At 36.4% G+C, this 14735-nt stretch overlaps 1 protein-coding gene across 2 annotated transcripts in view; it reads right to left on the bottom strand.

Annotated features, from left to right (window-relative positions):
- RNGTT (RNA guanylyltransferase and 5'-phosphatase) overlaps nt 1–14735 on the bottom strand; it is a 242395-nt gene that overhangs the window by 150350 nt on the left and 77310 nt on the right. For both annotated transcript variants that reach the window (XM_059941605.1, XM_059941606.1), the window contains exons 10-11: nt 12630–12701; nt 561–725 (exon numbers count right to left, since the gene is read on the bottom strand). In XM_059941605.1, the coding sequence (XP_059797588.1) occupies nt 561–725; nt 12630–12701 (237 nt within the window). The remainder of the gene's footprint in view (nt 1–560; nt 726–12629; nt 12702–14735) is intronic.

The following is a 14735-nucleotide window of genomic DNA, read 5'->3' as shown; positions in this document are numbered from 1 at the left end:
GATCCGGAACACCACAACGAAGACCCTGCACGCAGCAACAAAGATCCTGCATTCCACAACTAAGACCTGGCGCAGCCAAATAAATAAATAAATAAATATTTTTTTAAAAAAAAAGAAAAAAGAAAAGAAAGGAAAACAAGGAAGTAACCTAACTTAAGTTTCTGTCACTAAGAATCTTACTAAAATAAAATAGGTAAACAACAAGGATCTACAGTATAGCACAGGGCACTATACTCAACACCATGTAATAAGCTATAATGGAAAAGAATCTGAAAAAGAAAAAAAAAAAAAATATATATATATATATATATATGAACTACTTTGCTGTACACCAGAAACTAACACAACATTGTAAATCAACTATACTTCAATTTAAAAAAAAAAAAAAGGATCTTGCTAAAGAGCAGACTTTGGAATTATACATGTTTGTCCAATATAGTGCTATATTCAATTCAAGTAATTTCTGGAAAAATCAAGACAAGTGGGCCTCAAAATGTCATTCATATTCCTTTTGCAAGCTGAATTTTGTTACACTGCAAGTATTAATTAGAAAACTTTACCTTTCTTGAAGCATGGATGTCAAAAAATGGCTTATTTCTGACACGAAATGGTTCCTGTGTTTTGTCAATGAGCCCCGTCTTCATTTTTTCATGTCGAGGATTTATTATTTCTCGTTCTATACACTGCAGACGAATATTAAAATCACAATCTCCAACTGGCTGTGCCTGAATTAAACAAGACAATTATTTAAATTTCAACACTAAAAACTATTTTATCAGCATAATTATCGGGCTGATACACTATACATAGCAGTCTATATAAACAGCATCCTTTGGAGTTGCCCAGTGTATAGCATGAACAACCGTACATGCCAGCCCTGATAATTAATTTGACTAATGACAGAAGCATACCTAAACATGCAAAAGCACACACATACACAGTTACTTATTTTAATTATAAATATATAAAAGAGTATGGGGAAATGGTATAAATCTCCTCAAATATAAATTGATCCAAAGCTTTCACATCTGAGTTAAGGTATTAATATACTCACTAATCATTTTTATTATTTACATGAATTAGTAAAACCTGTGTAAAAACTAAAATCCACATAGTCAGGAGAGTACAAGCAAACAACACACCAAAATAAGCAAAAAAGTCACCTATAATGTTTTTTGTTCTTTAAAGTGCTAACACTTTACAGCCTTCAAGAAGTAGAAGATATTTATTAAACAAATACATTCTCAACTCTGAAAACTAACATAGAAAAGGTTTATATGATATATTCAAAAACAAAAGTTTTCTTCTTCCCCCACATGTATATATACAGTATATATATTATGGTATATATATATGGTTTGAACCATGAAATAAAAAGCACATGTATACTTTTGTATGAGCTGAGGGTAGGGGCTTGTCCTCTCCTAATGGTATATACAAATACAGCTATAACATATCACCTGGGTGAGAGCAGTGGTCCGGATTAGCAGCATCACCTCAATGGTATATCAAGTACCCTTTTCTTTATTCTGCAATTGGACACACTTCTATGCATTTTTCCCATCTTTTCTGCCTTCTTCCTCTTCTCTAATCTATATAATTCAACCTAACATTTTACCCAATCTACTGTTTACAAAGGGGTGGCAACACTTGCTTAATCTGTGAACATTAAATACGCCTCAAGGATGACTTTTTCTCAACTTTGGAAGGATGACAATTTTGATACTCGGCAAAGAATCAGGAGCAAGACAAGTGAGCAAGAGCTAGGTATAAGGTAGAGTATGCTCCCTTTACATAAAGGCATACAACTGTTTGTAAAGGGTATTTACTGAAGAAATGTTAGTAAATAACCACACAGTCCATGTGCAAACTTTTCCATGTCACCTATGTCACCAACAAGGTTGAAAAACCTAAAATGTTAGGCTTATTTATTAGATGAATTGAGACCCCTATAAAATTAAAGTGAAACAAGCAAGTCCTCTTTTTAAGAAATAAAATTAAAACTCTAAAAATTGTTTTAAAAAAATTGTAAGTAGTCTAAATTCCCTCCTAGATACTCTTCACTTTAAAATTCACCAAAACAACTAGAATAAATTGAAATCAAGTTCACCTTCAAATCTGTGTTGCCTATCATAAAGGAAGCTCCTGATAGATAGGTGTTGAATCGTTGAAAATAGACTACAGGAAGTGCTCAATAACTATTGACTAACTGGCCTCCCTGTTTTGAGTTCTTTCTCACTTCAAAACACTATCCACGCTGCCAGTGGAGTTATCCTTCAAAACAATAAAAATATGATCATATCATTACCATAACTAAAACCCTTCAGTAGTGTCCTATTATATACAGAACAAAGAACTAATAAGCTAAAATGCCTTATTCAAGTAACCTGGGCTCCTACCCACTAATCCATTCTCATTTCCTGCTATGTCTCACATCTCACCATACATCAAGTACACTAAAAACCATCTAATGCTCCTGACTTCTAAGGCTCACTCCTTCAAAATTAATCTGTATCACTTTCTCTGTCTACAAGTCCACACTTCAAATAACTCAAGTATACCCAGGGTAAGCTGGAATATTCTCACCTCTCTGGTACCTCTCATATATTTCTATATCTTTGACATTATACTTATGATAGTATTATAATATTTCTTTACATTTACATCCCCATTCATAAGACCACTGGTCTGCAAATTTCTTTTTTTTTTTGTTTCTTTTGACCGTACAGCATGCGGGATCTTAGTTCGCCGACCGGGGATCAAACCCATGCCCCCTGTAGTAGAAGCATGGAGTCCTAACCACTGGACCGCCAGGGAAGTCCCTGCAAATTTCTTCTGATTTTGTATCCAATCTAAACACATATCCGAACACTTGTGTATAATATATGCATATTAATTTTTAATAAATTGCATACATGCACAACTGTATAATATGTTATAAAACAGACAAAAGTTGAATAATAGATTAAGAATAAACAGGAGTTCTCCAATTTTCTTTCCAAATTCCAATGAACTGTTGTGGAAGTAGCCTCCTTCGGAGGTCACGGCACTAAATTATAAACTCCCTGGAAGGCAAGAAATTATGTACTATTCTTCTGGGCATACTCAATACCTAGACTAATACTTGACATATAAAAAATTATCAATGAAATTCTTGCTGTACAAAATAATAAACTAAGGAACTGAAAAGTTTTAAACAATTATTTCAAAAAAAATTTTTCTAATAGTGACCTTGATTTGATGATTCAAAATAAACAAAGTGGTTAACCATCAATGAAAGCTCCACAGTAAATTAAAGAATTAAATATATAACACTTTCAATTATAAATATATCTTATTATCAGAAATGTGAAAAACTGTGACTTAAAAAAACCAATGAAATAGTTACTCCCTCTTGCGAGAGCACCGGAATCACAATTAACTGCTGAACAATCATCAACAGGAAGACACTGGAACTCACCAAAAAAGATATCTCACATCCAAAGACAAAGGAGAAGCCACAATGAGACGGTAGGAGGGGCGCAATCACAATAAAATCAAATTCCATAACTGCTGGGTGGGTAACTCACAAACTGGAGAACACTTATACCACAGAAGTCCACCCACTGGAGTGAAGGTTCTGAGCCCCACGTCAGGCTTCCCAACCTGGGGGTCTGGCAACAGGAGGAGGAATCAGACTTTGAAGGCTAGCGGGATTTGATTGCAGGACTTCGACAAGAATGTGAGAAACAGAGACTCCACTCTTGGAGGGCACACACAAAATAGTGTGCGCATCGGGACCCAGGGGAAGGAGCAGTGACCCCATAGGAGACTGAACCAGACCTACCTGCTAGTATTGGAGGGTCTCTTGCAGAGGCAGGGGGTAGCTGGGGCTCAACGTGGGGACAAGGACACTGGCAGCAGAAGTTCAGGGAAGTACTCCTTGGTGCGAGCCCTCCCAGAGTCCAACATTAGCCCCACCAAAGAGCTGGGTAGGCTCCAGTGTTGGGTCACCTCAGGCAAAACAAGCAACAGGGAGGGAACCCAGCCCCACCCATCAGCAGTCAAGTGGATAAAAGTTTTACTGAGCTCTACCCACCAGAGCAACACCCAGCTCTACCCACCACCAGTCCCTCCCATTAGGAAACTTGCACAAGCCTCTTAGACAGCCTCATCCACCAGAGGGCAGACAGTAGCAAGAACTACAATCCTGCAGCCTGTGGAACAAAAACCACATTCACAGAAAGACAGACAAGATGAAAAGGCAGAGGGTGATGTACCAGATGAAGAAACAAGATAAAACGCCAGAAAAACAACTAAATGAAGTGGAGATAGGCAACCTTCCAGAAAAAGAATTCAGAATAATGATAGTGAAGATGATCCAGGACCTCGGAATAAGAATGGAGGCAAAGACCGAGAAGATGTAAAAAATGTTTAACAAAGACCTAGAAGAATTAGAGAACAAACACCTAGAAGAATTAGAAAACGAACAAAGAGAGATGAACAAAACAATAACTGAAATGAAAAATACACTAGAAGGAATCAATAGCAGAGTAACTGAGGCAGAAGAACGGATAAGTGACCTGAAAGACAGAATGGTGGAATTCACTGCTGCAGAACACAATAAAGAAAAATGATTGAAAAGAAATGAAGACAGCCTAACAGACCTCTGGGACAACATTAAACACAACAACATTCGTGTTATAGGGGTCCCACAAGGAGAGAGAAAGGACCCGAGAAAATACATGAAGAGATTACAGTTGAAAACTTAACTAACATGGGAAAGGAAATCGCCACCCAAGTCCAGGAAGCCCGGAGAGTCCCAAGCAGGATAAACCCAAGGAGAAACACGCCGAGACACATAGCAATGAAATTCGCAGAAATTAAAGACAAAGAAAAAATACTGAAAGCAGCATGGGAAAAACAACAAATAACATACAAGGGAACTCCCATAAGGTTAACAGCTGATTTCTCGGCAGAAACTCTACAAGGAAGAAGGGAGTGGCATGATATGTTTAAAGTGATGAAAGGGAAGAAACTACAACCAAGATTACTCTACCCAGCAAGGATCTCATTCAGATTAGACAGAGAAATCAGAAGATTTACAGACAAGCAAAAGCTAAGAGAATTCAGCACCACCAAACCAGCTCTACAACAAATGCTAAAGAAACTTCTCTAAGTGGGAAACACAAGAGAAGAAAAGGACCTACAAAAACAAACCCAGGGCTTCCCTGGCGGCGCAGTGGTTGAGAGTCTGCCTGCCAATGCAGGGGACACAGGTTCGAGCCCTGGTCCGGGAAGATCCCACATGCTGCGGAGCAACTAGGCCTGTGAGCCACAACTACTGAGCCTGCGTGCCTGGAGCTTGTGCTCCGCAGCAAGAGAGGCCGCGACAGTGAGGCCCGCGCACCACGATGAAGAGTGGCCCCCACTCGCCACAACTAGAGAAAGCCCTCGGCACAGAAACAAAGACCCAACACAGCTAAAAATAAGTAAATAAAAAAAAAAAAAACCCAAAACAATTAAGAAAATGGTCATAGGAACATACATATCGATAATTACCTTAAACGTGAATGGATTAAATGTTCCAACCAAAAGACACAGGCTTGTTGAGTGGATACAAAAACAAGACCATAGATATGCTGTCTACAAGACACCCACTTCACACCTAGGGACACATACAGACTGAAAGTGAGGGGATGGAAAAAGATATTCCATGCAAATGGAAATCAAAAGAAAGCTGGAGTAGCAATACTCATATCAGATAAAATAGACTTTAAAATAAAGAATGTTTCAAGAGACAAGGAAGGACACTACATAATTATCAAGGGATCAATCCAACAAGAAGATATAACAATTATGAATATATATGCCCCAACACAGGAGCACCTCAATACATAAGGCAACTGCTAACAGCTATAAAAGAGGAAACTGACAGTAACACAATAATAGTGGGGGACTTTAACACCTCACTTACACCAATGGACAGATCATCCAAACAGAAAATTAATAAGGAAACACAAGCTTTAAATGACACAACAGACCAGATAGATTTAATTGATATTTATAGGACCTTCCATTCAAAAACAGATTACACTTTCTTCTCAAGTGCACACGGAACATTCTCCAGGATGGATCACATATTGGGTCACAAATCAAGCCTCGGTAAATTTAAGAAAATTGAAATCATATCAAGCATCTTTTCTGACCACAACGCTATGAGATTAGAAATCAATTACACAGAAAAAACATAAAAAACACAAACACATGGGAGGCTAAACAATACGTTACTAAATAACCAAGAGATCACTGAAGAAATCAAAGAGGAAATGAAAAAACACCTAGAGACAAATGACAAAGAAAATATGACGACCCAAAACCTATAGGATGCAGCAAAAGCAGTTCTAAGAGGGAAGTTTATAGCTACACAAGCCTACCTCAAAAAACAAGAAAAATCTCAAATAAACAATCTAACCTTACACCTAAAGGAACTAGAGAAAGAAGAACATACAAAACCCAAAGTTAGTAGAAGGAAAAAAATCATAAAGATCAGAGTAGAAATAAATGAAATAGAAACAAAGAAAACAATAGCAAAGATCAATAAAACTAAAAGCTAGTTCTTTCAGAAGATAAACAAAACTGATAAACCATTAGCCAGACTCATCAAGAAAAAGAGGGAGAGACTCAAATCAATAAAATTAGAAATGAAAAAGGAGAAGTTGCAACAGACACTGCAGAAATACAAAGCATCCTAAGACACTACTACAAGCAACTCTATGCCAATAAAATCGACAACCTGGAAGAAATGGACAAATTCTTAGAAAGGTATAACCTTCCAAGACTGAACCAGGAAGAAACAGAAAATATGAACAGACCAATCACAAGTAATGAAATTGAAACTGTGATTAAAAATCTTACAACAAACAAAAGTCCAGGACCAGATGGCTTCACAGGTGAATTCTATCACACATTTAGAGAAGAGCTAACACCTATCTTCCTCAAACTCTACCAAAATATATCAGAGGGAGGAACGCTACCTAATTCATTCTATGAGGCCACCATCACCCTGATACCAAAACCAGACAAAGATACTACAAAAAAAGAAAATTAAGAGACCAATATCACTGATGAATATAGATGCAAAAATCCTCAACAAAATACTAGCAAACAGAACCCAACAACACATTAAAAGGATCATACACCATGATCAAGTGGGATTTATCCCAGGGATGCAAGGATTCTTCAATATACGCAAATCAATCAATATGATACACCATATTAACAAATTGAAGAAGAAAAACCATATGATCATCTCAATAGAGGCAGAAAAGGCTTTTGACAAAACTCAACACCTATTTATGATAAAAACTCTCCAGAAAGTGGGCATAGAGGGAACCTACCTCAACATAATAAAGGCCATATATGACAAACCCACAGCAAACATCATTCTCAATGGTGAAAAACTGAAAGCATTTCCTCTAAGATCAGGAACAAGAGAATGATGTCCGCTCTCACCACTATTATTCAACATAGTTTTGAAAGTCTTAGCCACGGCAATCAGAGAAGAAAAAGAAATAAAAGGAATCCAAATGGGAAAAGAAGAAGTAAAACTGTCACTGTTTGCAGACGACATGATACTATACACAGAGAATCCTAAAGATGCCACCAGAAAACTACTAGAGCTAATCAATGAATTTGGTAAAGTAGCAGGATACAAAATTAATGCACAGAAATCTCTTACATTCCTACACACTAATGATGAAAAATCTGAAAGAGAAATTAAGGAAACACTCTCATTTACCACTGCAACAAAAAGAATAAAATACCCAGGAATAAACCTACCTAGGGAGAGAAAAGACCTGTATGCAGAAAACTATAAGACACTGATGAAAGAAATTAAAGATGATACAAACAGATGGAGAGATATACCATGTTCTTGGATTGGAAGAATCAATATTGTGAAAATGACAATACTACCCAAAGCAATCTACAGATTCCATGCAATCCCTATCAAATTACCAATGGCATTTTTTACAGAACTAGAACAAACAATTTCACAATTTGTATGAAGACACAAAGATCCCGAATAGCCAAAGCAGTCTTGAGAAAGAAAAACGGAGCTGGAGGAATCAGACCCCCTGACTTCAGACTATACTACAAAGCTACAGTAATCAAGACAGTATGGTATTGGCACAAAAACAGACATATAGATCAATGGAACAGGATAGAAAGCCCAGAGATAAACCCACGCACCTATGGTCAACTACTCTATGACAAAGGAGGCAAGGATCTACAATGGAGAAAAGACAGTCTCGTCAATAAGTGGTGCTGGGAAAACTGGACAGCTACATGTAAAAGAATGAAATTAGAACACTCCCTAACACCATACACAAAAATAAACTCAAAATGGATTAGATACCTAAATGTAAGACCGGACACTATAAAACTCTTAGAGGAAAACATAGGAAGAACACTCTTTGACATAAATCACAGCAAGATCTTTTGTGATCCACCTCCTAGAGTAATGGAAATAAAAACAAAAATACACAAATGGGACCTAATGCAACTTAAAAGTTTTGCACAGCAAAGGAAACCATAAACAAGATGAAAGACAACCCTCAGAATGGGAGAAAATATTTGCCAATGAATCAACGGACAAAGGATTAATCTCCAATATATATAAACAGCTCATGCAGCTCAACATCAAAAAAACAAACAACCCAATCCAAAAATGGGCAGAAGACCTAAATAGACATTTCTCCAAAGAGGACATATAGACGGCCAAGAAGCGCATGAAAAGCTGCTCAACATCACTAATTATTAGAGAAATGCACATCAAAACTACAATGAGGTACCACCTCACACCAGTGAGAATGGGCGTCATCAGAAAATCTACAAACAACAAATGCTGGAGAGGGTGTGGAGAAAAGAGAACCCTCTTGCACTGCTGGTGGGAGTGTAAATTGATACAGCCCCTATGGAGAACAGTATGGAGGTTCCTAAAAAAACTAAAAATAAAATTACCATATGATCCAGCAATCCCACTACTGGGTATATACCCAGAGAAATCCATAATTCAAAAAGACACATGCACCCCACTGCTCATTGCAGCACTATTTACAATAGCCAGGTCATGGAAGCAACCTAAATGCCCATCGACAGACAAATGGATCAAGAAGATGTGGTACATATATACAATGGAATATTACTCAGCCATTAAAAGGAACGAAATTGGGTCATTTGTTGAGACATGGATGGATCTAGAGACTGTCATACAGAGTGAAGTAAGTCAGAAAGAGAAAAACAAATATCACATATTAACGCATATATGTGGAACCTAGAAAAATGGTACAGATGAACCGGTTTGCAGGGCAGAAATAGAGACACAGATGTAAAGAACAAACGTATGGACACCAAGGGGGGAAAGTGGCAGGGGGCCGTGGTGGCGGTGTGATGAATTGGGAGATTGGGATTGACATGTATACACTAATATGTATAAAATGGATAACTAATAAGAACCTGCTGTATAAAAAAATGAATAAAATAAAATTCAAAAATGCGGGAAAAAAATTAAAATTTTAAAAATCAATGAAATCTAGCAACAGGTACTCAATAAATCCTTACTGAATGAATGATTATAGACCAAGAGATGAAAAGCATGAATTAATCATTTTTACAGGAAAATATGGTTGAATCTCCTAAACAAGACACAAAAGCACAAACTTTGAGATCTAGTGAGCTGGATTTCATTAAAATGAAAAACTTCTGTGAATCAATAGATATTAATATGGAAAACATATTGTTTGCCACATATATAACTAAGAAAGGATTAGAATCCGTAAAAGATAGCTATTAGAAGATTATTCAAACTTGCAATTAAATCACAAAAGAAAAATTCAAACAAGTAAAAATAAACATGAAATATGCTTAACTTCATTAGTAACTGGAAAGCAAACTAAAACAATCCAATTGGCAAAGATCTTAAAGTCTGATAATACCAACTGTGGTAAAGTGGTACAACTACTTCTGAGGGGAATTCAGCAACACAACAAAAAAGCTGAAGTCGCCAATTTAATCAGAATCTCCATGACGTAGGGATGAGGGATTGGCATTTTAAAACGCTTCCTAGGTGACTGTATCCCAAGAATGAGAACTATCCTAGAGAAACCTGGACATACACACACAATAAAAAGTATATAAAACTGTTCCATGCAATTGTAGTATAACAGCAAAATATGGAAACCCAAATGTCCATCAAATGGAAAAAAGATAAATTCTGTTTATTTATACAATGTAATAAAATACTAATTAAAGTGAGTGAACTAAACCTGTATGTATTAACACAAATAAATCTCAACAACAACAACAAAAAAATTTCAACAAAATAAGGTGGCTCAAATATTGGGTACCATAGTACAGTAGTACAATGACATTTATATAACACTAGAAACCCGGCAAAAGAATACACCACATATATCTTATAGATCTACACATAGGTAGTAAAGGTATTAAAAACATTCATGGGAATAATAAACATCAAATTCAGGGTGGAAGCTGCTTCTGGATAAGACGGTCAAGAATGGAATGAGAGAGGTGTGCACAAGAAACTCCCACTAAATCTGTAATGATTTATTCTTTACTGAAAAGAAAGTGGAGTAAAAATGACAATGTTAAACTTCAACAAACCTGGAGGTCAGTACATGAGTATGCCTTACATTATATTTGTGCATGCTGAAATTTTTCATATTTTTTAAAAGAATTAGAAGGCTGTTGTCTCAGGCAAAGCTCCCAGACTGAGAAGTGAACCTGCACTGAACAATATTAAAGTGGAGTTCATTATCAAGAGGCAAAGGAGACAGTGTACCCCCATTCACAAAGAAACAAGGCCAACTCCATCCTTTACATCTTGTTACGGGCCAATGAACATTAGTCCAATATCTGTAATGAGAATAAATCAATTCTGGAACACCTTACTTTTGAGGAATATAGTGGTCACAGAAAGAACAAAAATAAAACTTGATTTCTGACTGAGTTTCTTAAATTTGAAACTCTGAAATATAGAAATTCAACAAAAAAATGAGATACACACATTGAACATTTCCAGGAAAAAATAATCTGGATAAATGCAATCCTGAATCTTAATACTGCAATTTAAAATGTATACCCCTGGGCTTCCCTGGTGGCGCAGTGGTTGAGAATCTGCCTGCCAATGCAGGGGTCACAGGTTCGAGCCCTGGTCTGGGAAGATCCCACATGCCGCGGAGCAACTAGGCCCGTGAGCCACAACTACTGAGCCTGCGCGTCTGGAGCCTGTGCCCCGCAACAAGAGAGGCCGCGACAGGGAGAGGCCCGCGCACCGCGATGAAGAGTGGCCCCCACTTGCCACAACTAGAGAAAGCCCTCGCACAGAAATGAAGACCCAACACAGCCATAAATAAATAAATAAATAAATAAATAAAAGAGTAACTGTAGTGCCATGTACACACACAAAAAAGCTTATAAAAAAAAAAATAAATAAAATAAAATAAAATGTATACCCCTAAAAAAGAACTTTTTAAAAGCCTTGTTGTAAATCTTCAAAACCTTATAACTTAACACTTTTAATTCCAGAAATCTTAATTGCTTTCAGTCTGCTTTGAATACTAAGTGATTATGCAATTTGAATAACACGTCTAGAGGAATGATTATACCTTTTCATGGATATACACTACTGAAAGAACTTCTTGCATTTACAGAAGTCATCTTGTACTGCCTAAATAATTCAGTCATTCATACTATAATTAAACATTAACAGGTAAACAGATTCTTGATGAGTCTAACATTGTAGGAAATGGGTAGAGAATATAATTCCTATTTTTTAAATCTATTTACAACAGGCAATTTTATATTTTGTTTTTAAGTTTCCTGCATGTACTCATGAATAACATATTTGCGCCTCCATGTTACACAGTTAACACTCATAGTCAGTTTCTCTCTTTTTTTTGTTTTTTTTTAAGTGACAGACTAATAAAATTTGAAGACTTTTTAATCAAGTACAGGATAACTAAAATTGAGAATTTTCCATTTTACAAAATGCTGTCTTATTTTATCACAATTAAACATTTTTCCTTACTCACTTGAAATTCCTAAAGAATCCAAAGACAAAGAAATGTGCTAAATATTAGGCAACAAAGAGAAAGAAAAGGAGATGTAAAAGTATTAATAAGGTATCAAATGGGTAATTTGAAAGAGTCATCATTGTGCTTTCCTACTATCTCTAAGGCAGTAGCACTTTTTATTTGTTAAAAACTAATTATTGGGCTTCCCTGGTGGCGCAGTGGTTGGGAGTCTGCCTGCCAATGCAGGGGACGTGGGTTCGAGCCCTGGTCTGGGAAGATCCCACATGCCGCGGAGCGGCTGGGCCCGTGAGCCACAATTGCTGAGCCTGCGCGTCTGGAGCCTGTGCTCCGCAACAAGAGAGGCCGCAATAGTGAGAGGCCCGCGCGCCGTGATGAAGAGTGGCCCCCACTTGCCACAACTAGAGAAAGCCCTCGCACAGAAACGAAGACCCAACACAGCCATAAAATAAAAAATAAAAAAATTAATAAAAAAAAAAAACTAATTATTATCTCAGCGACATTTTTATTTTATAAATTATAAAAGGTACTTACATTGAATTTAATTATGTCGTATATCAAGTATCTAGGAACAGCCTGTCCATTTACTCTGTCAATAATCATTTCCTTTAAAGAGAAAAGAAGGTAAGTTTATTCACACTTTAAGAGCAATTTCTTTAGTCGGATTAAAATATAACATTCACACAGAAAGTACATAAATCATAAATATACAACTTGATGAAATTTCAAAGTGAACACACTTCTACACGGATCAAATCAATAGACTGTCAGCACCACAAAAAACCCCACCATGAATTTATTCTGCATTGCAATAAAATCATATGACAATATCGCCTCATTTTTTATATTTGAATTACTATTCTACATTTTATGTTTGAATTACTAAGCAACTATTAGGATAAAGAAACTACAAATTTTAAATTCTAAATATCAGCAACATTTAAAAAATTAATTTTGCTAAATCATTATTGCTTTAAATTCTGTTGTATGCCAATTGCTTTAATCATAAAATCTATAGGTATAAATGGTGCCCTTATTATAGATAAAATCTCCATGTGACACACACAGTCCTTCTTGGTTCTGTATCCCTCTACTATGATCAAAGGGAACAGGGCAAGAGAATACGATATCACATATCACAGCCATTAAGTGAAACGAACTTAAAATCTGCACTCTGACAGAAAAAAGAAAAAGGATACTAAAGGATGATTACAGGCATATAATGTAGGATTTTTTTTAATTTTTAATTCTTTTTTTTTTCTGCCATGTCATGCAGCTTGCAGGATCTTAGTAATTCCCTAAAATATTAATTCTTAATAATAGGTTTTAACCTAAAATTAATATTCTTTCCTCATATTCGTCCTAGGAAACTAAGCAGTCTTTTTATTATCTAATTTCATGACAGAATATCCACACACAACCATCTAAAATTACAAGGAACACACTGATCGAGGACAAATATATTTTCTAGTTTTAAGCAACTATCACCAATTGATTTCTTTCTCAAATATGTAGTAGTTAAGCTATAGACATTTATTTATGGTTATCATCTTGAACCCAACACTTGACATAAATCACTTTCATTACTTTAAATTTGTTTACTGAAATATTTTTAAGTACTTGTATCTGAGAATTTTATGAGCCAACAAGGTAGTACCAATAACAGGTTTCAACTAATCTTTTCAAAAATGTGTGGATGGAAATTAAGTGGACTTCAGGTTCAGAGAGCAGACATCACAGAATTTCCCTCCCAAATTACCTGATGAAATGAGTAAATACATATCTTCTTCAAACATAAAAATAACAAAAAAGAAAGTTTATTATCAGCAAACTAAACAAGTAAAAAGGAATAAACAAACCAGTAAGCTTTAAAAACTGATAGCCATGGAAACTACCAAAACTCTGGTAAAACAAAAAGGGTTCACCTCCAAGCCCACTAAATTCCCAAAAGCCCTACTTGTAAAATGACAAATCATTGATAACTGTCACTATTACATTCAAATATAGAGAAGGAAACTCAGTGGTTGTTTCTGTCTTTTTTCCCTCTTTCGAGTAAAGAGTAATTAAAATAGCAGAACACTCCTCCTGCCTGAAATAAAGGCTACGGGACTGCGTGCTGAATTGGAGAAACAATCTGAGCATTATTGGAATAAAATATGGCTCCCAACTAGCTGAAGAAAACATTCACCCATAGTTTTTAAAAGAGAAGAGAACCCAGGGATTCTAACAAAGACCTAGGCTGTGTGGTGGACAAAATATATGAAGTAATGATCTTCAAGGCACTGGACATCCAGCAACAAAGTACAGTAACTCCTAGGAAACAGTAAATAACTATATGAGCCCTACAACTGTCCCAGCTTATTGGTCGAGGAGAGTTTCCAGGCTTCAATGCAGGCAGGGGGAGCCCAGGAGAGCCCAGCAGTCTCCCTGAATTGAGAAAATAGAGCAGGTTGTCTAGGGAGACCAATGAGGCTAGAGTTTTCACAGCAGAGGATAGGGTGGGAAGAGGGACGTCTGCAGATAGACCCCCATGAATATTCAGCAAGCATGCATGTGAGGCAACTACTCAAGGTCAGGCAAAGAAGCACCCAAAAATCTTAGAGAGAACCATACATGGCACTCAGCAAGGTTGGTAATAAC

Source organism: Balaenoptera ricei, chromosome 12, assembly GCF_028023285.1.
Source record: "Balaenoptera ricei isolate mBalRic1 chromosome 12, mBalRic1.hap2, whole genome shotgun sequence".
NCBI classification, from domain to species: domain Eukaryota; kingdom Metazoa; phylum Chordata; class Mammalia; order Artiodactyla; family Balaenopteridae; genus Balaenoptera; species Balaenoptera ricei.
Note: the sequence above shows the minus strand (reverse complement) of the source record. Positions and strands in the feature narration are given on the sequence as shown.